Below are 25,080 nucleotides of genomic sequence, written 5' to 3' on the forward strand. Positions count from 1 at the left end.
TAAAGCGGATCAGAAAATGTATGGATGGATCATTATTTTTGGAGCCGGTGAAAGGGCTTGGTTCTTGACGTGCAATTAGCCTGCCACTGCAATTCACTGCGCAAAGTCTTCCCGTGCCACCTGAGTGGAGTTCATTGTCTTTTTTGCGGAGCATAATTTCCAGTCAGCGAACAAAGTGTTTTGAGCCGTGTTTATCCCAAAGTTCTTCCACGTGGGTGATGTGGCTCTGACTTCGCCTTCCTGGAAATTATGTCAAACTAATAATGTGGTATTAATGTGTTCGTATCTGAGCATATTTCCAGGCCATATAGTATCAATGCATCCTTGATGGTGAGCACAAATGCCTTCAACTTCAACTCCAAAGGATCTCAGTTTGATTCTTGACATGGTCCTGGACTTGAGTGGAAAAGTATCACCTGTCATGACTTTTCCTTTAAAAACAGACTTGGCAGTGTCGACTTCATCTGCTGGTTACACCAAGTCAGTTATTGTAATCCCACCTTCACACCAAATCCACCCCAAATCAGTGTTTATATTGCGAACCACACCGCGACGAGCTGAAATTCCACGAACCTCTTGGGACAAACGTGTCTTTTCATCTCTCTCCCTTTCCTTCATTTAATAGTCAACCAATATGTGCATCACTTGACACTTCTGCGTCTGTTTATCTTGTCCGATGTTGATTGCCACTTGCTGAATACAAACCACGCAGTCGGTGTAAACATCATCACCAGCGCGGCTTCCACACTCATCACAAGCACGAGTTGCTTATTTAGCCGCTCTTTCATGTCCCTGGCGTTCACATAAGCATCACCGCGACGCCTCTGAGTCAGAGGGTGCGTCTCACCCATGGAAAGAGCCGGTGCTGAGCATTACATGTCCATGAGGGTATTTTGGAATACTTTCAACACAGCTCCATTGTACCACTCTGGAAGACACAAATATCGTGCTTTGACACTTAGACTTGCTCTCTGCAGAGCGATGACCTCCGCCCAGGCTGAAAAATCTTAAACGTGTCCGTCTGACTTGTTCTTGTTTTTTTGAGAAATTATAAAATCGTATTGTTTCATCCAATGATCAACATGTTGAATCAGGTTGGTCCCAATACAAGTAGACTTTGACGATACAAGTAGTTTATTTTATTTGTTTTATACCGATCCTGAAACCTCTTGCTTAACAAAGATCACATCACTACAATGTGCAATCTTTGCATTATCATCAAGGGCAATTGTGATAATACATTGGTGGTGGTGCCTTGAGATATGCGATTTGTTCCATGGCCAAGCTTGTAACTCAAAATCTTGTATCTCAAATAATCTTTTCCCATTGGAAAGAATGGAAATGCCACTAATCCGTTCCACCCTTCCCCTGCACCCTCCCCAAAAAAGTAAAAAAGATTGATATTCTTACAGGGCACAAGTGTCAAACTCCGGTCCTCAAGGACCATTATCCTGCATGTTTTGTATCTCTCCTTCCTGCTGTTAATTTACAATTTAGCCACAAATCCACAAATGTCTTGTATGCGTAATCAAAAGGGGCTGTTTTATAAAACAATCAAGACAGTTGGGGCAAATTGACTTAAGTAGCGGCTTGGTCCCTTTTCATAATCCACATTGAGTTGCTTTGGACCCAAATGTTTATGGTGTGATACATAAGTGTCCTACAGTCAAGTTTGATTCATCATGAGGCAAAAAACAAATAAAAACGCACTAAAAGGCATTCCTCATCTTGCATGTCTACATCGCATGAACATTTCCATCTATTGAGTACTAATTCCAAAAAATCGATGTGCCTTGCAACAAGCATGAAAGGATCTCATCAACGTCAAGTTTTCCGACAGCGCAAAGGGAATATTTTTAGACAAGAGGCACACTTTCATTATTATCAGTGATGTTTTCTTCATGGAATGAAGTTGTCGCCTTCTCTTTGTGCCGTCAGTGGCACTTTGAAGTCACTCGCGTCTTGTCGCTTCTTTTCATGGTGTCTATGCCGTTTGCTGCTTCCGGACATCAGGGTACATCCATGTGTTGCCTCACGACGCAGAATGATAAGACATCAGCGTTTGATTATACACTATATGAAGTTGAGACACCGAAAGGAGCTATAAATAAATACATTTTAAAAAAGATGAAGTATTGTAGCCCTTCATCAAAATTGTCATTACCACACCAGGATAGTGGAATATTCTACTACCAGGCATATTTATTGTGCTATCAGGCATATCCATTTACAATATTACAGAGTGATATGTTTCTCATTGAAAAAGAAACATTTCCCCCTTAAATTTATAGGGTTTTTGGGGGTATTTTTTGGAGGGGGGGGGGTGTTAATCCATTAATCTGTGTCTGTGGAACAGATTAATGGCCTTTCCATTCATTTCAATGGGGAAACATTGTTTGAGATATGACTGTTTTGAGTCATGATCATGGTCACTGAACAAATGAAACTCGGCTCTAAAGGCACCACTCCATACTGAACGAATGTTAATATGTCGTAATTTACTTAGTTCTGTAGCTTCTGACATCCGGTGGAAGAGTTAATTGTTCTGCTTGCTACGATAGGTTGCTGGCAAACGCTATTTATAAAATGATCATTTTTGGACCAGTTCTGTGTAATTGGATGGTTTTCGGCTGCAAACCTCATGATCTTATATTTTAGCCGTGGGTGTTTCAATGCACTGCATGTTTGCACTGTGGTTGAGAGAGGAAAGTCATTTCATCTGTGCTGTACAGTATGTTGCACATAGAACATATTTGACAATAAAGCTTGATTTGACTTGATCTCTCTCGGCACACGAATATGCTGTGGGCAGCGGTTGGCAGATCACTGGTGTAGACGACCACAATTCATACTATTGGGAATTCTGGATTTGGTCATGCTTTTGTGGTTGAAAGCACAATTTTAATCTGAAAAGATTTGAGAGGTGGGAAATCTCTCTTGTAGATATGTTGGATAGGGTTTTGTTTGTTTGTTGTTTATTGAACATATTAAATATACAATACGGCAACACATTGGCAAGAAATGAAGGCAAGCAAGGCATAATAAAGGAAAAGAAAATAGTCATCATCACAAATTATATATTCAAAGGAGTAGGAAGAAGTAAACAAAATCTAGTCTTACCCCTTGTTATATAATATATGAATTGATTATTTATCAATACAGGTTTGAGGTCAGGGTTCGTGTTCTTCCACACCAAACTCATCCAACCATGCCTTTTTATGGTCCTCACTTAGTGTGCAAGATTCACCCCGAACACATCATCAGTCTATATGGTGTCTTTAAATGCATACGATGTGACTGTTTGGACTGGACGTCGATGGCAGCGGGTAGCCCTCATTTTCCCAGCATGCTTTTGGTGACTACGGGTTAGCGGACGCTGCTCTTGCTAGCTGCCAAGGGAAAGAAAATACCTGAAGCTGGAGCCCGCTGCTTAATGCTGACATTTTTGGCAAAAGTGTTTGAATCCAAGTCTGTGTTTGATCTTGTTGCGTCTGCCGGCCAAGTAAAACACAGTGAGACTCAAAGGTTATTACATTTTAGTGTGTAAGGTATGTTTCCACATAAGCCCCCGTCCCCCGCCCCCTTCTTTAGAAACTTGCTGCTCTTTTCCAAGTGGACTTCATTTCGCAATCCTTGGATTAGCCAAGGGTATATTCTTTTTTTCACGAATGGGTGGTGTCGATGTTATTATGGTCATTTCTAATTGCGCACACGCCGTCTGCAGTGATGTCTGTGCATGCGATGAGCTCACTGACAACGAAGGCCGCTTGAAACATTCCCACATGTTGTCTGTTTAAATATTTGTAAATGGAGGCTTCTTATTTATTTTTAGAAGGTCTTGGACCCCTTTATTGGATTAAAAAAATCTACAAATGAGTGTGATGGAAACTGGAGAGATTATCAGAGGTCAAACTGCAATCTGACATACTGTATATTTCACAATGGATTCTTGTGGCGGTGGGGTCAGGGGTACTAAAAGAGCACGTTACATTGTTCGTCCTAAAGCTTGCGTTTGACGTTTTCTGTTGCTTGTCAAGGACATAAATTGCAGTGCCATTACAGCAGCATTTAGTATTTACTTTTTTTCAGCTTGTCATGTAACTCTTCACATTGTGATGCAATGCGCATCCAGTTCGTTCCCTTTGGAATGTTACAACCACTTTACTTTGTTATTCTTGGATTTAGAAGAAAAAAAAAGAGAGGAAAAAAAACCTCAGACAGTTCACCGAATGCTTCGAAACTTCATCCTTGGTCCACATTCCTGAAGCTGACAGACACCCTGCTAGGTTGGAAGAATGAAACCACACACGCCACAAACCCCTCGACTTCCTGTCAACTTAACTCAGAAAATGTAAAAAGACAAGTGGAGGGCACACGGCCCTACTGTCATTTTTTTTCTCCTCACTATGAGCCCTTGAACACTGATGTCCATCCTCCTGCCCTCTATTTTCATACATGATGCCATAAGACTGATGAAAGGAAAGATCCCCACTTTTGAAATCCTGGAGGAGTTAGTAATGCTCTCTTGCTCGGAGCCCACCCCCCTCTTTGGGACCCCAAGCTTCCACATGTGTAGGTATCGCTTTTACTCAGCTCATAAAATGCCACAGTCCCATCTGAAAGTGGTTAGCTGTCGAAACACTCGAGCGGCTTCAAAGCTTGGAAACGGGCTGCTGCAGACAGTGCAGGCCTGGCCCGCTTTCTGCACATCACATTGAATCTTTCCAAACGGGGGTGTTTGGGAGGGTAGAAGGAGGGGCGGCAAACTTGCTTTTGTAACACAAACCTGTTCCCGTCATCCAAACCCTCAGTACACTTCATTAAGAGGAAGTGTTTTTTTTTTTTTACCCTATACAAAGGATTTGAATGAGGAGGACTTTGCTCTCATGTTCAGAAGTAGAACACAAGAGGTTCTGATGAGATATTAAAAGACCAGAAAACGTCTGTGTTCTGTTAGTGCATGTATATGGAGATGATGAAACCGCGCTGAATGAAGTCTCTGTTCTCATTTCCTCTGAAGCCCCCCACCCAGCCCCCATTTCTTTCCTGAGGCCCGTCCACTTCAAAAGCTGACCTAGCCCTGTGCGCCGTGTAACTTGTTTACCTAAAGGCTCATTTTAAATAAACAGCAGTTCTCCACGAGGGATGCCTGGCCCCTCACTGAGAGCCTTTCACGGACACTATTTTCTTCACAGAAGGTGCTCCACAAGGAAAGTGCACTCTTAAAAAAAAAAAAAAGTTGTACCAGTACAAATTCCACTTCATGTACAGTCGAACTTAAACATTATTGGCATGCTTTCCAGTCACCTTTTGTCCAATTATTGGATGGTCTATTATACTTGTTAGTCATTAGTTCTTTTCGGGGCAAATGGTGAATAGAAATAATTTGGATTGTTTGGGCAGAAGTAGTCTTCCGGAAACCATCAGGGTGATGTAATTGTGATCACGTCTACTTCTGGGTTTGGATCTCAGCTCCAGTTTTCCCGTGTGGAGTTTAGGGCAAGTTGCATGGTAGAACCGCCACACACTGAGCGATGCAGCGGAACTCCACGCAACGCTCGCGCAATGTGCAGGGTCCTGTCACGATTTTAGGAGTGGCCAATTCATAATTTGAGTTGCAGTTGCACAATTTCTATACTGTACATGCCCCTAGATTGGCTGGCAACTAGTTCAGGTTGCACCCTGCCTCTCATGCAAAGTCAGCTAGGATAGGCAATCTGTTGGAGGACTTCTTTTCAAATCACACTAACGAGGAATAATAATTGTGCAAGTATCTTGCGGAACTGTGTGAGGTGAAGGTCTAGGGCGGGGGTCGGCAACCTGCGGCTCTTTAGCGCCGCCCTAGTGGCCCCCTGGAGCTTTTTCAAAAATGTTTGAAAATGGAAAAAGATGGGAGAGGGAAATTGATATTAATGTGGTTTCTCTAGGAGGCCAAACATGACACAAACTTGCTTAACGTTTTCCAATGTTGTTAAAATGCGTAGAATAAATTTTAAATTTCAACATTTCTGTCAACGAAGATTTGCGTCACAGCCTGCGACATACGTTTCTATGAGCAGGGTGGGGTAGCAGACAGGTGGCATTTCATGTACAATTCACCGAGGTTAATGGCAGAGAATGGGGAATCTGGTGGGCAGAGAGGAGCATTTTAAAACGGTACACATGAGCAACGATGGTTAACACGCTGCAAAAGTGCATCCGATGCCTCGGGATGAGTGTGTAAGTGTGTGCGTATGGGCGCGTGCGGTAACTGGTCAATCTTGTGAGGCTGGTTGATCGAAAAGTAGGTCTTTGGTCAAAAAAGGTTGGGCACCCCTCCACTACAGGATGCACTGCAGGGAAAAAAAAGCATTTAATCATGAAGGCTCATTGTGTATTTGTAGCCAACGTAGTCATTTTGATTGAAGGCTAATGTAGCTAATATAGCTACATACCGCATGTGTTTCCTTCATTATACGGCTTTTATTTTTTTGCGGTCCCAGACAAATTTGTTTTTTTTTTTTTTTGGTCCAATATGGCTCGTTCAACATTTTGGGTTGCCGACCCCTGGTCTAGGGCAAAACTGTCTGAGAACGTAGTCTGAGTAAGGGCTTTCTCTATACCCTATAACCAGCACCTACTTCTGCAAGTTGATGGGGGCTCAGCCGATCCTATCGTTTCAAGAATGCCAGTGTATCAGAATATCTTGACTCCCCCACTCAGTGTCATGCTCTTGGCTTTGAGGACTCCTCCATCATGGTACAACCTGATTATCTCATAGCTTTTAAGCCCCTCTCGCACATCACCACCTCCTGCTTCTTTTCCAGGCTTTCAAGAGCTTTTATCAATACTCAAGAGCGTCTCACTTTGTGCTTTCAAGTGGACTGCCTCCAGACTTTCTGCATAACCAGACTCGCTCGGTTTTGTGGGTTGAGCAAGTGAGATGAGATAAGAGCATGCCAGCCAAACTGGCTCGCCGACCCGAAGCGCAGCCGCGTAGACTTGGTTTGCAATAATTGAGGCTTTGAAAAGCAGCAGCTCCCCGCGCGCTCCGCTGCAAAAGCTGAGAAGGAGGCGGAGCCGCGCCGAGCTGCCCTCTGCACCATCGCCTTTTCATCTCCGCTTTTGCCATGGATGAATTGCGTTCCTGAATTTCACACTGGGGAAGCGTGTTTGGTGCACACACAGCTTGCCTGTCAGGTCACAAAAGTGCACACACAGCCAGCAGAGGCACACCAAATTGGTGAGGTGGCGCGTTGAAAATGTAGGCTTGCATTTTGTACGTGGGCTTTCAAGTTCAAAGTCATTTATCCTCATGTGCTCTCTGTTCGCCCCCCCTGCACCCTCACCGATAATTTAGTTTGAGAATAATTCATCAGAAATTTGGTTGAGGTGGATGACTTTGGCGCATCAGTAATTGACCTGCACATTACTTCTCATTCTTTCATCTTAGCTGTCTGTGATTCCCAAGCACTGTGCCACAAGAGATCGAACGAGATCCAGAGGTGTGCCACATGAAAATCGTGTACAGTGAAACTCCTCTCTAACCCAACCTACATGGGCAAAAATACCCCCTAGTGTGAAAAAAATGTCATGCATGAAAGTCATTCCCACATTTCTGCTCTCCCTACGACGAAAAATACCCCTGTTCCGTTATATGAAATATTTTTCTCAGCTCTTGCCTCGCAATGAAATTTACTTCAACGAAAATAAGCCGTCCACAAAAATCTAATCCAACCTCAGCACTCCACAGCGACCTCTGCTGCTTCGTTTGGAAATGGCAACAGCAACCACCACACTGGTTTACACATTCACAGTAGTCCAGGAAGTATTTGTTGTTGTTAGTTTCAGATGCAGCACGAACGTTGCATTGCTAAAATGGCTACGAAACGGACCTTTGCAGATCAAGGACTTAAGGAAAGAAAAGCATTTGCGCTTGAAGACGGGATAAAAGTAATAAAAATAAAAGCTGGGGGAAGCAAAGTAAAAGACATTATGCAAGAAATTGATGTAAGTGAAAGTGAATGCTGATCGTAAATTTTGCAATTTCTTTCCCGTTTTTTTCTTTCTACACTGGCGTTATGAAATGTCAAATAAGTGTATGCTCATATTTATGCACTACGTATTTGAATAAAAATAAAGAGTACACACATACTGTACGTTTTGTGTGTGTGTTTACATCTGAGATAAATTTTGCTACATTGAAAAGCCCCCTGTTGTGAAAAATTTCTTGCTGCAAACATGATTTCGTGGTAGAGGAGTTTCACTGTATTAATGAATTTGAATGAATTTGTGTTCATATTGTATTTAATTGAAAGATGTTTGTTGTTTTTTTTTTCCTCTTACTCCTTTCTTCTTTCTACATACATTCTTGCTGCTGGAGGCTGTAAATTTCCCCAGTGTGGGACGAATAAAGGATATCTTATCTTATGACACACATCTTTCTTGATGAATGTCAGCAACGTACAGTGACTGGCAGAACAAATACACATTCTTCCACTTGATGGCGAAAGGTACAAATAACTTCCGTATCCCCCTGTTCCCTTTCATACAACAGAGGAGTAACTTGGGGGTCCACTAAACGGGTCCACATTTCACCCTGAGTCAATATAGTTGTCTGTAAATTGTTTTGGTGGCATGCCATGAGATTCGAACGCAAAGTAGCAGTCTTGGCTCACTGAATCCTGGAAAACATTGCCTTATATTTATGGGATAAAACATAAAAATTGCAGTCTGAGGACTTTTGGAGATTATGCTTATTTATAAAATTAAAGCATTCCTTCACATCATCTAAACGCGGCAGACTCTCCACTATGTCCTGCGCCCGCGAATCATGAAGAATACACTTGGCGTTGACCCTGATACGACCTCTTGTCTACTTCCAGCCTTGTGCGCAACTTCGCAGCTTGGAATCAAGCCTGTTCTTGCAGGGTCAAGAATTCTTGTGGTGTTTCGCTAAACTGGCAGTCGTTGCCGACTGTCAGGGGAGTTACTCAACAAGTCCAAGTGAGACCAGAGACAAAACAGGTGCGGGAAACCACTTGAAGTGTGTTAAGAAGATTTTTGCCCAAAACTTGTTGGCAGGATTCATTCAAGAGTTTGGAGTCCCAGACATCACATGGGGGATTTTTTTTTTTTTAGATCGTGGCCACAATATAAATACAGCACATGCGCAAAATACTAATTTGTGGTGATGAAGTAGCTGGGATTCCAATCTGGACAGTTGCGTAAGCAAGTTGAGAGCCCGTCCTCTAGAAACGGCAAGGTACGGGTTGCAGACAAACCTACACAATGGACAGGAATACTACAGTTGTTGTTCTTCAGTTATCAGACACTTAGATAAGATAAGATAAGATAAGATAAGATATCCTTTATTTAATAGGTTGTCTACTTTGGTTATTTCTTGCATCCTGAGCCTTGTGGCCTCTTTTTGACGGTTGAATGTGGTCATGGCACCAAGCTGCAGGACATCCGTTTACCCGGTGCACCTCCCACATGGAGTGTTCATGCTACATTACTTGCTGATTGGTCACGGCTACATGAGCGCCTCTCATCATCGGCGGTCATTTGGATCCGCACCTCTCTTTGTAAACTTTAACCGTTGGGAGCAGTGACAAGTGGACTGTGGAGCTGCGATTCTGACCGTGAAGCCGCTCTTATCCCGCTGGAAGGCATGCTCTGGACGGAAAGCTTGCGGGAAGCTTATCCAGCAGCTCGCAAGCCGTTAAAAGCGGGAGTGCCACAACCCCCCCACACCCCAAAAAAAAGTCATTGTGGATTTCATGGACAAGCATCTCAAGTGTATGCGCTGTTGCTGCTCTTCTGCATGCAGCTGTCCTTCCCTTCGTGGTTTGTTTACATTTCTCAGTCACCCGCAGGAGCACTGTAACGCCCGTGGCCCCAGCGGCAGCCCCCCCCCACCCCCACCCCAAACCACAGAGCCTCACCCCTGTGACGTGCCGGACTTGCTTTTCATCGCCGAGGCTGGAATCCCACGCAGCTTAACAAAACAAGCGGGGAAAACAGTGGTGTCGGCGCTTATCTCGCAGGTGAGAGCAATTACAACTGACATCTCCGTTCCAAGACAGACAGCTGGGAACCTGACACGTACAACCGCAAGTGTCTTTACGGGTGAGAGTGATCGTGTTGAAACGTAGCAGAGGCTGATGAGGGTGCTTACAAATCCTTGGTGACTACCGCTGACAGACAACAGCGCTCTGAGCATCCCACAGATGCAGTGTTGTTTATGTAAAAACATTTTGTGGCACAGCAACCACTTTGGTGCTGTGAAAACTAGAACACAATGAACCCCCATCTACTTGTGGTTTCCCCGTTCGCTTTTCTTTTTGTGGAATCTAAATGCAGGTATTTGCTAAAAAAAACAACAACAACAAAAACTTGTCCATTCACAACTATTGCCGTATATTTCTGCTATTTGCAAAAGATGCCACCAAAACGGCAGCTAAAAAAAGAGTAGCCATCGGCAATTCTTACACAATGAGAAGACGACATTTACAGCCGCATCCTCACACCTCCGATGTCTTTTTTTCAAAATAAAATCAGCAGTAAGGAACTCATTTTCAAGATTAATGTTGAAATGATTTATGTAGGGTATAAATTAATTATATACAGTATATTGTAAACTTGTTGGGTGGGGCATAAATAACTCGCAATGGACACTATACTCTTTTATAGTACTGTTTTTTTTTTAATATCTCGATCCATTTTCAACAATAGTAATTCACCATTCAGTCATCTTAAAATTTTATAAAAGCACGTCGGCTTCACAGTGCAGAGGTACCGGGTTCGATTCCAGCTCCGGCCTCCCTGTGTGGAGTTTGCATGTTCTCCCCGGGCCTGCGTGGGTTTTCTCCGGGTGCTCCGGTTTCCTCCCACATTCCAAAAATATGCATGACAGGCTGATTGAACACTCTAAATTGTCCCTAGGTGTGAGTGTGAGCGTGGATGGTTGTTCGTCTCTGTGTGCCCTAAAATTGGCTGGCAACCGATTCAGGGTGTCCCCCGCCTACTGCCCGGAGACAGCTGGGATAGGCTCCAGCACCCCCCCGCGACCCTAGTGAGGATCAAGCGGTACGGAAGATGAATGAATGAATGAATGAATAAAATCGCCACGTCACACTTCTTTCCAGGGAGAGCTCATAAGGGTATAGCGTAACGGCCAATGGAAATATCGGACACGCCGCGCATGCCTTCTTTGCTGTTTGTATGGCGATGAGATCAAAGACTCAGGAAAGCACCGTAAAGATTATGAGATTATTTATGCACATATCATTTTGCAATTGATTCACAGCCCTGGGCGTCACGGTGCGGTAGTGGTTAGTTCTGAGGTTCGGGGTAACAATCTCCAGAATTCCTTGCATGTTCTCCCTGTGCTTGTGTGGGTTTTGCGCAGGCACTCTGGCTTCCTCCCACATTCCAATAACATGCATGTTAAGTTCATTGAGCACTCTGAATTGCCTGTGAGTGTTTGCCTACAGCACGGGTGTCAAACTCAAGGCCCAGGGGCCAAATCTGGCCCGCCACATCATTTTATGTGGCCCGCGAAAGCAAATCAAACATGTCAACTTCCATGATGCTTGCTAAAATCTGGAGCAAAATTTCACAATCTCAAATGTAAATAGATAAGCATTTTCTTCCTACCAAACCCGTCATGACAGTAACGTAAACAATAGTTAAATAAACCGTTATCCTTGACTTCTTTATATAGTTTCAAGCGTAACGGCCTTCCAAGGGCAACGGTAACTGCAATGTGGCCCACAAAAAAAATGAGTTTGACCTGCAATCCAATTACATTTCAAAAATTTGTTTGACGACAAGAACATGAGGAAAATGTTGAAATGTACCTATATTTCATTTACCGCCTACATTTTACAAACTAAAGAGCAAACAGTGTCCACCTAGTGGATAATACATGAATAGCATCTTATTAAAACGTTAATTCCGTGTCTTTTATGCATTTTTTTTAAGCATCCCGCGGGCCTGATCGAACCCCCTCGGGGGCCGGTTCCGGGCTGCGGGCTGTATGTTTGACACCACCACTGGCTTATAGGGTCGATGAAAGGGTTAAATGCTCATGGTCAGCGTCCGCTTTTGCTAGTTTTTCTTCTTTTTCTTCTCCTTCTTCTCCCTCTCCTCTTTTTATTATTTATTTTTTTAGTTTCCCATCAATTGTCAGCAAAATGGGCATCCTTTAGTGATGGAATGCCCACCTCTGCTGGCAGGCATCCTCATATCAGGGTTTCATAGGTCAGCGTTCCCAGCCGCCCTTTGAGGTGAGATTGCTCGTTTGGGGATTTATTTTCAAAGCTGTTTCACCCGCTGAGCCCTGGAATTTGCATCACATCCTCCCTTTTTTTCCCGTGAGTGGCAGACAACTTAATTGAAGAGGAGTTTCCTCTAAACCCTTCAAAACAAGACAAGTGAGTCTCCGCAGGACTTTTATAAGAGGTGGAGTCCCTTCAGGCCCTCGTGGGATTTGTGTCCACGCCAGCTCAGCCTCAACCTGGCAGTCGGAGGTCTTCTGTGTTGTTTGAAGGGCCTGTGGAATGTGGAACAAATCTGTTCAGCTTTATCGACCTGGATGCGGTCCCCATTGGCTGAACTTAAGAGCCAGAGGCCTGCGCGGGAGCTTACAGAATTTCACATGGAGGTCACAAACAGAGGCACATCCTGTTTGAGGCCAAGCGCCTGTTCTGTTTGTTGCCTGGCACCTCTTTCTTTCACGAGGTGCATGTGCTCACAGGGTGTCCTGTTTGTCTTCCTGATGGTTTCTTTGTACATTCTTTCGGAAAACGCATTCTTTGATGAGTGAACAAAGTTATCAAAAGTGCGACAGAGTAATGTATGGAGAGAACCGTTGAGACTAAAAACATTTTTTAATGTCCTGCTCTTGTAATATGTTCATACAAATGTTCCAAAAGGGCAATTTTAGTTGAAGGTAAAGGCGGTAAATCTGTGCGCAAATTGAGCAAGGAAATGAAATTATTACTGGGGAAACTGCAAAAGCGCATTGTGAGCTTGGCATCATTGAAATTCATAGGGCGGCATGATACACCCACATGTAAACGGTATATCTGAATTAAAAAAAAAACTGACTGTAAATCTAAACCACAGTGAATGAATAGACCATGAAATATAGTGTGAATATGCTCCTTTTGAGGCGGCCCGGTGGTCCAGCGGTTAGCGTGTTGACCTCACAGTGCAGAGGTCCCGGGTTCAATTCCAGCTCCGGCCGCCCTGTGTGGAGTTTGCGTGGGTTTTCTCCGGGTACTCCGGTTTCCTCCCACATTCCAAAAACATGCATGGCAGGCTGATTGAACACTCTAAATTGTCCCTAGTGTGTGTGAGCGTGAAGGGCTGTTTGTCTCTGTGTGCCCTGCGATTGGCGATTGGCAACCGGTTCAGGGTGTCCCCCACATACTGCCTGAAAATGGCTGGGATGGGCTCCAGCACCCCTTACAACCCTTGTGAGGATAAGTGGATTGGAAAATGAATGAATGCTCCATTAAAGGTGTGTCAATCATAAACCAAGAAAAATAATTGGGCATGCAGCCAGTGGAGTATTGTAAAAGTTACCTTATTTAAATCAATGGGGTCAAGAAACCAGGCCCATTAAACGAGACTTAATCTTTGTCATCCCTCACATACTTACACACATACTGGCAGATTTTGATTTTTTTGTCCCCCCCAATATTTTTCAACGTCTTTTTCATGCTTTGTTTTTATTGTTTTTTTTCCAGATTTTTTTTTAAATCTCCGTTTTTCAGAGAAAATACACAGTGGATCTTTATCAGTGTCAGAGATTTGTTTTGTTTTTTTTTTTTGAAGAAGAAGAAGAATTTTGTGGGCTTGGACAAATGGGGGTGCAGATCTCTCCGCAAAAGGCCATTCGATAGGTTTTTCCATATATGGCGTGCAAAACAATTCAAGGACTGTTCGATTTGAAAGTGGACTGATTTGATTCTGTTTGACTGAGTAGGAATACGATTCAATATGGTACGGTTCAGTTGAAGAAGCATATGATGCAATGAAATTCATCCCCAAAATATTTGAGCTTCTGGAACACATTATAACATTATAACTCTTATTGCACTATACCGTACACAACTTTTAAGTGACTTAGCCCAGTGAGGACAAATCAGCTACAATTTTAAGTGCAACGACTTTCCTTTTGTTCATCAAATACATAACACAGTGAACTGCTATTTCACACCTAACACGACTCGGTGGAATGAGACGCCTGGATTTTGAGTCGCGGCAGTGACCGCCGCTTGTGTGACAGCTGAGAAAAGGTCCTCCATTACATCACGTTGCTATCAACCCTGGCTTTAATGAAACAGAGCTGATTACACCATCGTTGACAGACGCGCGCGCGGTGGCCAGCTAGCAGTGCTAATCTTTGTTCATGCCGTCCAGGCAGGTCAAATCAAAGTGAAAGGATAATCAGGTTGGGGCAAGGGAGGGGTGGCGGCGGTATTAGAAGATCTCTCCATTGTAGAGGAGCAGGTGACTTTTAGTGGTTTAGGTGCACTTATGTCATTGGCTAAGCATTCTCAACAAAAGCCCCCACCCAACACCCCCCAAACACACACGCACACGCACAGCTGTTGTTATACAAGCACCAAAGAGGCTTCACCCCCCTGTGATTCATGTCCTGCCAAGGGAGAGGTCCTGCCTCCTGTTTGACCTCAAACAGAGTCCCGCTGGCCTATGAGAGTCATATCTTGGCCACATGGAGCTTGGCCAGATGACAGCACGGTGTTCTGTTCTCATCTCGATGCCATTCAGGGAAAGACATGTCACGGCAAACTGACGCATTGATAAAATTCCCCATTAAATTCCCGTCCGTCTATTTCAAATTCCATAACTGACCTGCGTGTTGACTGACACTTCAAAGCAGCTTACGCACACTCGCCACGCATTCCTTTTTATTTTAATACGGTGAAATCTCCGAAGCTGAATGCCCGCGGAACTTCACAACGCTCAAAGTGCTGGCATGTATGATGTCAGACAGAACAGTAGTGTAAGAATTTGTCATTAAAGGTAAAACCTGAGGTCCTTATTCTTTAGATGTATTGATTACCAGTAAGGCAGCACGGTGATGACTGGTTAGCATGTCCGACTCACAGTGCATAGGTCATGCGTTCGAATCTGGCCCTGACCTTCCTGTGTGGAAGACGAACAACCATCCGTGCTCACATCCACACAATTTAGAGTGTTCAATCAGCCTGCCATGCATGTTTTTGGAATGTGGGAGGAAACCGGAGTACCCGGAGAAAACCCACGCAGGCCCCCGGAGAACATGCAAGCTCCACACAGGAAGGCCGGAGCTTGGATCGAACCCGTTACTTCTGCACTGTGTAGTCAAAGCGCTAACCACTGGCCCACGGGGTTGCCATCACTGAATTATGAGGTTGAAAAAAAAATTATAACCAAAATCGTCAGGCAGGTAAACAATTCAGAGAAATTGAATTACTGGGTTTCCAAACAGAACCCGATAGATTCTCATTCCTACTGTTGAACCATTTGAAAGGCTTGTACGGATCTTTTGAACTCCAGTTTCCAACGAGAAAATTCTCCTCGGCATCCGAAGCAAGCAACGTCACGGATTGCATTCAGGCTTTGAGGTTCAGTGCGACTGCCATTCAATACTCGCTGAGGCCAGTGCTCTGTGTTGACTCACCCACCATAATTACACTGACGAGAGCTCGAGGCTGAACCACCAAGAACGCGGGCCCGCATGTCTGCCATCTATTCATTGTTCTTTTACCGTCTTGCAAGAGCGTTTTGCAACCCTCTACCCCCCCCCCCCCCCCCCCCCCCCCCCCCAATCATCTTTGCCTCTACTGGCTCTCATCAGTTTAAACACTTACATCTGGTTTTGAGTCAAGGCCGGGTTGGTTTCTCCCGGAGTGGAGGTCTTTTTATTCCTCATTGGCCTCACGCGCTCTCCAGTTTCATCTCCCGGTGACGACTACGCCGAATGTTTACAAAGCGGTGTTCCTTTCTTTACGCCGACAATACCGGAGCCATGTTTCCGTTAGCAATTAGCCCCCCCCCCCCCCGATCACACACGATGGGTTCGCTGAAGGGCTTCAAGGATTTCCCTTGGCGCCCTTCCTCAAGGTGTCAGGTGACTTAAAGTATGGGTCACCTTCGACACTTTTGAGGAAATGAGTGAGATCTTTTTCGGGTAAGGGGAAGATGAGCTGCACTGTCCAAGTTGTGTGGATCTTATTGCATAATTTCAGAAAACCGCATTGACTGGAAAATATGAGGAAGCCTTTGAAGATATCCTGTTGTTGTTTTTTTTTTTCTTCCCCAGCATACAGTATGTTTGCACTTGCATACATCTGCATGCTGCTGTAATTCATACCCCTAAGGCCAGAGGAACTGTTTCGGCAATCTTTCGTCCAAGTATCGACTGTTTTTGTGTGTGTGTGCGTGTGTCTGCACATCAAAACGTGTTCTGCACAGCATGCGTTTTGAAGGAAGACTACGGGTATGCGTTTTAAGCGGTGGAGCTGGGTAAGGGGGTGGGATGTAAGAACAAAGATGTGTACTGTTTTGCAGTGGGATGATGGGTGGGACGCCGGGAGAAAAGGGGGATGCCTGATATCACCTTGGTGAGGGGGTGGGGGGGGGGCAATGAATACTTCCCCCGGGTAGCCTTAAGCCACATGAAAGTCTGCTAGCCGAAGCTGTGGGGAAGCTTGGCAGAGGCGCCGCCGCAGCAAGCGCGAACAAACATCACACGCTTTTCAGGCGCTTATGCCACGGCACTTGGAAGACACTTGCTTACAAGTTAGTCCTGTCGGTCCTTGTCATTTGCGCGCACGCTGCTTGTCATCTCACTCAAAATATGCGTGGATCGTAGCTTGCAGGTGGAAAACAAGAAAGCCCCAGACTTGTTTGCGTCGCCCCCACCGAGCTGATGGAGGAATAAATGGCAGCGGCGAGATGCCACAAGGCGGTTCATGACACATGTGGCTGGCAGATTTGGAGGCCGACACCCTGGGCGATGTGGTTGGCGATGCCATGTGTGTAGATGGTAAACTGCAGACTGCGGTCAGACGCGGGTCTGCTCTGTCATGAGCACCCTCCGCGGATGTAACGAGGAGCTGCCGGGGTGCAGGACTTTGCGAAGGGCCTCAATCAGTGAGACGTTACATCTCCTCACACCCTCAATTTTAATTGGCTTTATTGTTTGTTTCGTGGCAATCCACCTCTCAAGGGTACAAGCGTTTGATGCTTCAGCGCGTGTGTCTTTGAGCTGCAGAACAATTCACTTTTCCATCTCGTGCCACCTTTCGTTCGGGCATTCATTTACCCGACAAATTAGTAAGAACTGAAAGCTTTTTCTCATGTCAAAATAGTCCCGTGTGCACACCGACCTGTAAAAAAAGAGGAAACGTGCAATAGCATCATGCATGGCCAAAAGCGAACGTCACTATAAAAACACAACAGCCCTGTCAAGAAGAAGCTCCTCCATTCAATTCAACATAGGTCCTTTTTTCAGGTCCATAGTTTTCAGGTGAATTCCATCCATCCTTTATCTGCAAATAGCAAATCACAAATACGGAAGGAAACATTTTAATCTGAATGCCAGGCACAGTTACCAAAAAAAAAAAACATGACATGCATATGTACCAATTTTAACTTCACACCCTCGAAATGATGCATTTTAAATGAATGAATGCAATGTAATGTTTGTAATTGTTTATAATGCTAGCGAGTAACTCCGCCGGACATTCTAACAGCGTTTTAAATGGACTTTTCTATTTATTTTCAAACATTTGTGTTTTAAGGCCTGAAAAAGGGATGCTGTTGTGTCAAATGGCCCCAAGGGGAATTGAGAGGTTAAAAAAGCCACAAGATGCGTCGCTTGGGTGTTTGACCGGCTGTTTAGGTTGAAGTGTGTACAGTGTGCAGTGATTAAAGACTTGTTTGGGGCTCGGGGAGCAGTACCAGTCATCTCAACATCACAGGGTGTGGAGGAACCCGCCCCCCCTCCTCCCCCTCTCCCCAAACCTCCTCCAGTTCTTCGGCGGGGGTCCCATTAAAATATTAGATAGTTCCTATCTATCCAACTGTTAGGTAAACCACATCCTCTTGCGGTATCTGGTCCTCTCCCATCTTTGTTCTTCTTATCATCCCCTTTTCCTCCTTTGTGCATTCACTTTGTACTTCCTGCCTCTCTCTCCCGTTTTGCGTTCCCGCTCAACCTCCCCCAAGGCTTCACTCCCAATCTTTTGCTCTTTTCTCCCCAAAAATCTCACGGGGCCAATTTGCAGCGGCCATTCAAAAACCTTGACCCTGAGACGCGATTGCTTCGCTAACCCCCCCCAACAGTGGTGAAGGTCGGGGCTACATTAGAGCCTGGAGGACTCGTCCTGTGAAGTGGGGAGTAATCACGGTCTCTGCGATTCTTAAATAGAACCACAGGCCCTGCTATTGTCATTACTCTGAGAAAGAGAGGAAGGGGGAGGAAGGGAGACGGCGAGGAAGGGTGGTCGTGGTGGGGCTCGGGGGTAGGGGGGGGGTCCTTCACCTAAACGCATGCAGATGTTGAGACTCGCATGCAGTACATGCAGTTCTTTTGTTTTGTTTTTCCCCGAGCATCTATCTGTTTTTTATTTGCCTCCTTGCGGTGGGCCTCCTTCAGATTTGATTTCAAAGCAGCTCAGAGGAGCGAACATGACGTAAATAAGATGAATCATTTGTTGTTTGAATTCTTGCCTCTTGTGCTGCATTTAATTGTCATTGTTTCCACAATCCCGGCGTCGTTAAATTGTGCGCGTGCGTGCGCTTGTGTGCATTAACACATGTGGCGAGGTTCTGTTTTGTGTAGGAAGCGGATTATTCCCATATGGCAGCACTCCTTCCTTGTGCCCCTTCCACCTCTTTTGTCTCGCGCTTAATTGAAACGACAAAATAAAGGAATAACGAAATATCCATATGGCTATTGTCCTCCGTTTCAAAGAAAATACACGAGTTGCTCTGAATTTTGAACAGGCTTTGTAACCAAACTTCCTCTAACTTTGAGCTTCTTTCATTCATCAAGCTCTCCTCGCTTTTTTAAAATTAATTTATATTTTTGGGTGAGAACTAAGCGAGCGCTCACAAGATGAATCGCAGAAATGCATCCTAATTTCAGCTTTGTTTTTGGGGGTTGTTGTTTGTTTCGTTTTTTTAAATGGATGCAAGTGTCCGTTTGAAGGCTTGGGGGTAATCTTATTCTTCTTGGCTATGCTTGCTTGTATCCCAGGCAGTGAAACTCAATCAGCGTGGCGCACGTTTCAAAGTGTTTGGCCGCACCATCCGTGTAGGCCGATTATTTTTATTTATTTTTTTTTCTCACACATCTGACTAGGAAATGTTTTTGCCTGAAATGTTTATTTTCTCTGTGTCTGGGGTCTGAACTGTAGATTCACTTAGTTCTCTGATCTTCCTCTTCTCCCAGGAGTTTCCAAATGGGCATATGAAAACCGGACACCTCGCAGATCAACACTGCCCCCTTGAGGGTAAGTTGGAAAGGACTCGCTGGATAAAATCCAAGTGAATTTAAACATTTTTTTTACAATTCCAGGCCGGACTATTATATACTGATAGGTAAAGGAGAATTAGGGGCATGCTGGAAGGGGGAAAATTACACTACGTATTCAAGATGTCATTTGTTCGAATCTGGTTCTAACAGTATTACGGCTTCCTTACACATTTCAAAAGACATGCATGTTAGGTACAATGAAGTCTCAAACGTCCGATGGTGTGCAACTAATGAGGACGCTATTGAAATGCAATAGATGTAGAAATATTATTATGTCACCATTCATTCAGATCATTTCATGACTAAAATTTCATGTTGACTCTAGTATTTGAGTTGTGAAAAGTCCACTTTTTTTTTTTGCAACCCAGCTGTATATATTGAAAAAAGATTTTCAATGCTTTCTGGCAACATATACTTTCTTCCATTTACAAAAAAAAAAAGACTGTAAAATGTGTCTTGTATGTGTGTCTCTTACGACAGTGGCTCTCCCTCCTGAGAAGGCGGAGGGATGCGAGAACCACCTTCAGTACCTTCACGCTGAGGACAGGGAGCGAGAAATGAAAGCGAGCGGGAAAAAACAAATCAATCTGGACGTAAGTCTTCATTGCGACAGTTAACATATCTGATGGTCACTATTTTATTGGGGGTGGGTGGGGTGGGCAATAGGAATGCAAAGAGAAGAAGGTTCAAATCAAACCAACGTGGGCTAATGCCACAGCCTTATTTGAGCACCACTTCTGTGTTTCTCCAGTTAAAACTCTTGACAGGAAGAATCAATAGAATTGTGGGTGCCTGGACATACAGTACGTCCGTACAGTATACCGCTCCAGAACAAATTACAATTTAGGATTGGCTTCCGTCTTTAAAATGCTTTGGTGATCAGTCCTGATCGCACGTGCGAAAATTAGAGAGACATTAAGGACTGCTTCACCTGAGAGACCCATCGCTCATAAATGTACGCTGCCTTTTTCACACAGCTTCTCACCAGGCCTACACGTAAGCAGATGTTGCACATTTTTTGTCTATGATTAAATCGCAGCTAGTATCAGAAGTTGGTGGCTCAAGAAAGAGTTTGTTTTGAGGTTTTCCATTCAGCCATTTGCACTTGGTAACATGTAAGAATGGAAACACGAAGATGTTTTTGGAATGAACGTCTCTAATGTCAAATGAATACAAAAGAGCGCTAACCATGCTGGGGGCAATGCCCCCCCCCCCCCCCCCCCCAAGTTGTAGATATTTTGCTGCCCTCTTGTGGCATATGGTGTATCATTATAAAGCTGTTTACCCAAACGTGTGCGTATTGCAATTCAGTATGAACGAACACCTCTCGGACAACATCATGAAAAACCAATGAGCATAAATGATGTGCATCCTTATTAGAAATAAGTCATTATCATAATCTGATGTATGTGCAGGACTTGGAGTGTGATGTTTCTGTGGAGGATGACAACCGCCAGGAATGGATATTCACACTTTACGACTTTGACAACAGTGGCAAAGTGACAAAGGAGGTGTGTGTGTGTGCGTGTGTGTGTGTGTGTGTGTGTGTGTGTGTGTGTGTGTGTGTGTGTGTGTGCGTGTGCGTGTGCGTGTGCGTGTGCGTGTGCGTGTGCGTGTGTGTGTGTGTGTGTGTGTGTGTGTGTGTGTGTGCGTGTGTGTGTGTTTTCAAGTCAGGATAGGCATGTTTACATCTGAAGAAAATGTGTATGCATCTACCGGATTTATCACAGTGACCAATATGTGGACCATTAGCCGAAACGTCTGTATTTCTGCTGTTATTATAGGATATGTCCAGCTTGATGCACACCATCTATGATGTAGTTGACGCCTCGGTCAATCACTCCTGCCATCATAAAAACAAGACGCTGCGTGTCAAGCTGACTGTCACTCCGGAGCCGAAATGCCACAAAAGAGAAACGGGTTGGGCAAATATTTGTCATCCTGGAATAGGATATTGTCAAAGTGTACTAGCATAAAATTGTCTGAATTATTATTACTTATTGTTTGTTGTTTTGGAGTCACTAATGGTGTAGTAGTTTACTTGACTGATTTGGGTGCATGCAGCAAAGCTTCAGTTCAGATTCAGGTGCAACTAAGTCGAGGCCCGGGGGCCAAATCTGGCCCGCCACATAATTTTATATGGCCCGCGAAAGCAGTCAACTACCATGATCCTTTCTAAAATGTCTACCAAAATTAATTTTTACATGTAATAAATAATATATTCTAAGCATTTTCTTGTTACCAAATCCCTCATGATAGTAACTTGAACAATAGTTGAATCTACAGTTATTCTTGACGTCTTCTATGGTTTCTGTCATAACGGCCCTCCAAGTGAAACGGGAACTAAAATGTGGCCTGCGCCTAAAATGAGTTTGACACCCCTGAGTTATAATGTGCAAGTGTGATTGTCTGTAGAGGTGCCATAATCAATTTATCGGCAGCTAATTGATTCTCAAATTAATTGCTATATATATTAGTGCTGTCAAGCGATAAAAAAGTGTCATTAATTAATTAGGGTCTGTGCTTAATTAATCTAATTAATCTATATTGTAATCTCATCTAAAAATGTTGCTCCACTTCCGACCTTGTTTTCACTTTCCTGTGATTTGTTCTGACCTGTTTCACGTTGGTTCTTCAGATCGCTGTCACCAAGAGGAAGGTCGTTCAGCTGACAAGCGCATGTCGGCCTACATCAGGTCACTATGCTGAGAATTGCACATGGCACATACAAAAGTCATATTTCACATGCTCTTATTCACTTCCTGTAATACAATTTTGATTTGAAGCAGCAGGGTCCAAAGCAATGAGCCCCCAGCCACTGAAGGCCAGCATTATTGTGTGGATGAGAACACAGAAAGGAGGAATCACTACCTGGATTTGGCTGGCATAGAGAACTACACCTCCAGATTTGAAGGTGAAGGTGCATCACAAGCATATTTTTTATTTGAGCAGAGTAAGCTTGACTGCATTGCGGTGTTCCCCCACATAATCACGGATTCACTTATTGTATTTTAACCTATTTGTTGAAAGAAAAAAAACACCTTTTATGAAAGTGTTGCTTTGACACAATCTTCTTAATTCTTAAAAAAAATCAAAGGAAATATGAAACTGTAATAAATAAACCAAAATCATTCAACCCACATATTCCCATTATTTTCAGGGGTTGCCCAAAACATTTTGCCATAAATCAAATGGGAAGGGCCGAGTCCTTGACAAATGATGTTGACAGACTTCACTAAGATGCTGGTTCTTTAATTTTGAATTTTTGCGTAGTCCTACAAACCAAAACAAAACAATTAAAACACAGAACCTCCTGTGTTTCTCTTTTGAACTTGGCAGAAGTCATGAAAATACGATTCTAAATTCAAAGCTTGCCTTTCAGCATTCGCACAATACATTTTTTGAACACATGCTGGAATGCATCACTCCCAGCATTAGCACAATGACGCATTGTGTTTAAGTGGCGGTGAAAAACGATCTTGCCCCCTCAAGCTCCGACCTGTCTTTCAGGAACGAGCCCTCCCCAGGAGAGTCACGGTCGAAGCTCCCAGAGCCAAAGTCGCTCTCGCTCCCACGAGCCAGAAGCACAACTCCTTCACCAGCGGCGCTCGCAGGTCATCGGCGACAGCTACAACCCCGCAGAGCTTCGGGGAAAAGGAGCACAGTTCGTGAAATCCCCCAAGGGAACCAACAAAGGAGGAAATGGCGGCAGCGGTGGGGGCAAATCCACTAAATGTCACGCTTCCCACCCTCCCCTGCAAAGCATGCTGCACAGTGGCGGCGCAGCCACCCACGGGGGTCAAGATGTATACCACTTACCGCACCAGGTCCAAGCCTCCGGCCACCATCAGCACCCTCTACAATACAGTCACAGCAAACGAGTCAGAGCCAAAGCCCGTGAGGCGCTCTCCCCGACCAAAACGCCTCTCTCCGCACAGCCTCACCCCCAGGGGCCACCCACTCTGCCCTCTGTGCTGCCAGGCCTGGAGAGAGAGCAGGTGTCCGGGCCCCCCGGCAGCCCCGGTTTTGTGGTTCCTGTGGTCCAGCGCCATGAGCACCACCATCACCATGAACACCACCACCACCACCACTACCACCATTACCACCAAACATGACCACCTCCGCTTACTTCTAGTGTCCAGGACCAAGCACCACTCCCAGTCGAGGATCTTCGTATTCACCTCATGCAAGCTATACAGATTATATCCTGACATGTATGGAGGAGTTTTCGATTGTGATGCTCAGCTATAATGGACCTGAAAGTTTTTTGAAGTTCTTGTGTCTCCTAAAATGCTGTGTGGCACAGCTTTTTTTTTTTTTAATCTTTGCTCGGGCTGCTGAACCTATTTTCAGTAATGGGAGCACACACACACACACACACACACACACAACCATACACACACAAGAAAGTAAAAAACCAGGAGAACTTTGGTACCTGTTGTCCCCTCCTGATGCTGTTTGTTGATGGTCGTCGTCCCTGGAAGCAAAACGAGCCATTCTGTGGGAGACCTCTCCCAAAAAAACAAAACAAAAAAAGAAACCTAAAAAAAAAAAAAAGGATCTCAGGTGTAAAGGTGCTGCTTTTTCACAGAGGCCTCTTCGTCTGTGGATTTAGGGGGGTTGGAGTTGAAATATGTGGGGAGGGGGTTTGTAAAATCACCACTGCCAGTTTTTATGCAAAAAAAATAAATCTTACTATATGTACTGTATTAAAAAAATATATATATATAAACACATTTTACTGTACAATTATGATAACTATATATGCATACGTCATTATGAATATAATTATGCATATGTGTATTTTTTTCTTATATATATTATAATAAACATTATAGAGTTCATTTTAGTCATTGGTATAGTGGTTCACTTGCCTGGCTTCCATGCACGTAGCACAGATTCTGTGTTCCCTCTCTGTGGCGATTAAATGTGAGTGTGAATGGTTTTCTGTCTCTATATATGCCTTATAATTATGATTATTTATTTTTCCCATCTTTCTCAGTCAGCTTATCATGTCGTCTTTTACATTTTGTTGCACTGCACCAAGCAGGTTGGCCAGGTCTACTTGAAATTTTGTTACCAAATCATCAAGAGGTTATGCTTTATTCTTTGTTTTTAAATGAAGTATGAAATGTTTTTTCAGACCCAAAGTTACAAACTGGGGTTGACACCTATCAGAATAAAACTGAATTGATAGACTTTGTATTATTGTACTGTTAAAATGATCAAATTACGTCCAGATATTTGCGTCTGAAAGACTTTTGTAGTAGTCGCTGATAGTGTAGCGGTACAGCATGGTATCGGTTCCCACTCATTGATGGTGTGTATGTGGTTGTGAATGGTTGTTTGTCTCTATATGTGACTTGCGGCTGACTGGCGACCAGTTCAGGGTGTCATCCGCCTTCCACCCTAAATCAGTTGGGATGGGCTTTAGCAACTTTTGCCCGCGACCCTGTTCAGGATGGTCTGTGTTGGAAATGGATGGATATATGGATAGACGTTTTGTTGTGTAATTTTGTGCCGTTTTACAGTTG

At 44.1% G+C, this 25,080-nt stretch overlaps 1 protein-coding gene across 2 annotated transcripts in view; it reads left to right on the forward strand.

Moving 5' to 3' along the window:
* The window catches only part of nkd2b (NKD inhibitor of WNT signaling pathway 2b), a 32,735-nt gene extending 8,340 nt beyond the window's left edge, over positions 1–24,395 (forward strand). The window contains exons 4-10 of one of the 2 annotated variants that reach the window (XM_052066106.1): positions 19,463–19,523; positions 20,027–20,139; positions 20,962–21,057; positions 21,331–21,466; positions 22,185–22,242; positions 22,333–22,460; positions 23,057–24,395. In XM_052066106.1, coding sequence (XP_051922066.1) covers positions 19,463–19,523; positions 20,027–20,139; positions 20,962–21,057; positions 21,331–21,466; positions 22,185–22,242; positions 22,333–22,460; positions 23,057–23,661 — 1,197 coding nt within the window. In that variant the 3' untranslated portion in view covers positions 23,662–24,395. The remainder of the gene's footprint in view (positions 1–19,462; positions 19,524–20,026; positions 20,140–20,961; positions 21,058–21,330; positions 21,467–22,184; positions 22,243–22,332; positions 22,461–23,056) is intronic. The other variant, XM_052066107.1, reaches the window with a different exon arrangement.
* Positions 24,396–25,080: the final 685 nt, after the last annotated feature.

The sequence above is a fragment of the Hippocampus zosterae genome, chromosome 5 (assembly GCF_025434085.1).
Source record: "Hippocampus zosterae strain Florida chromosome 5, ASM2543408v3, whole genome shotgun sequence".
NCBI classification, from domain to species: domain Eukaryota; kingdom Metazoa; phylum Chordata; class Actinopteri; order Syngnathiformes; family Syngnathidae; genus Hippocampus; species Hippocampus zosterae.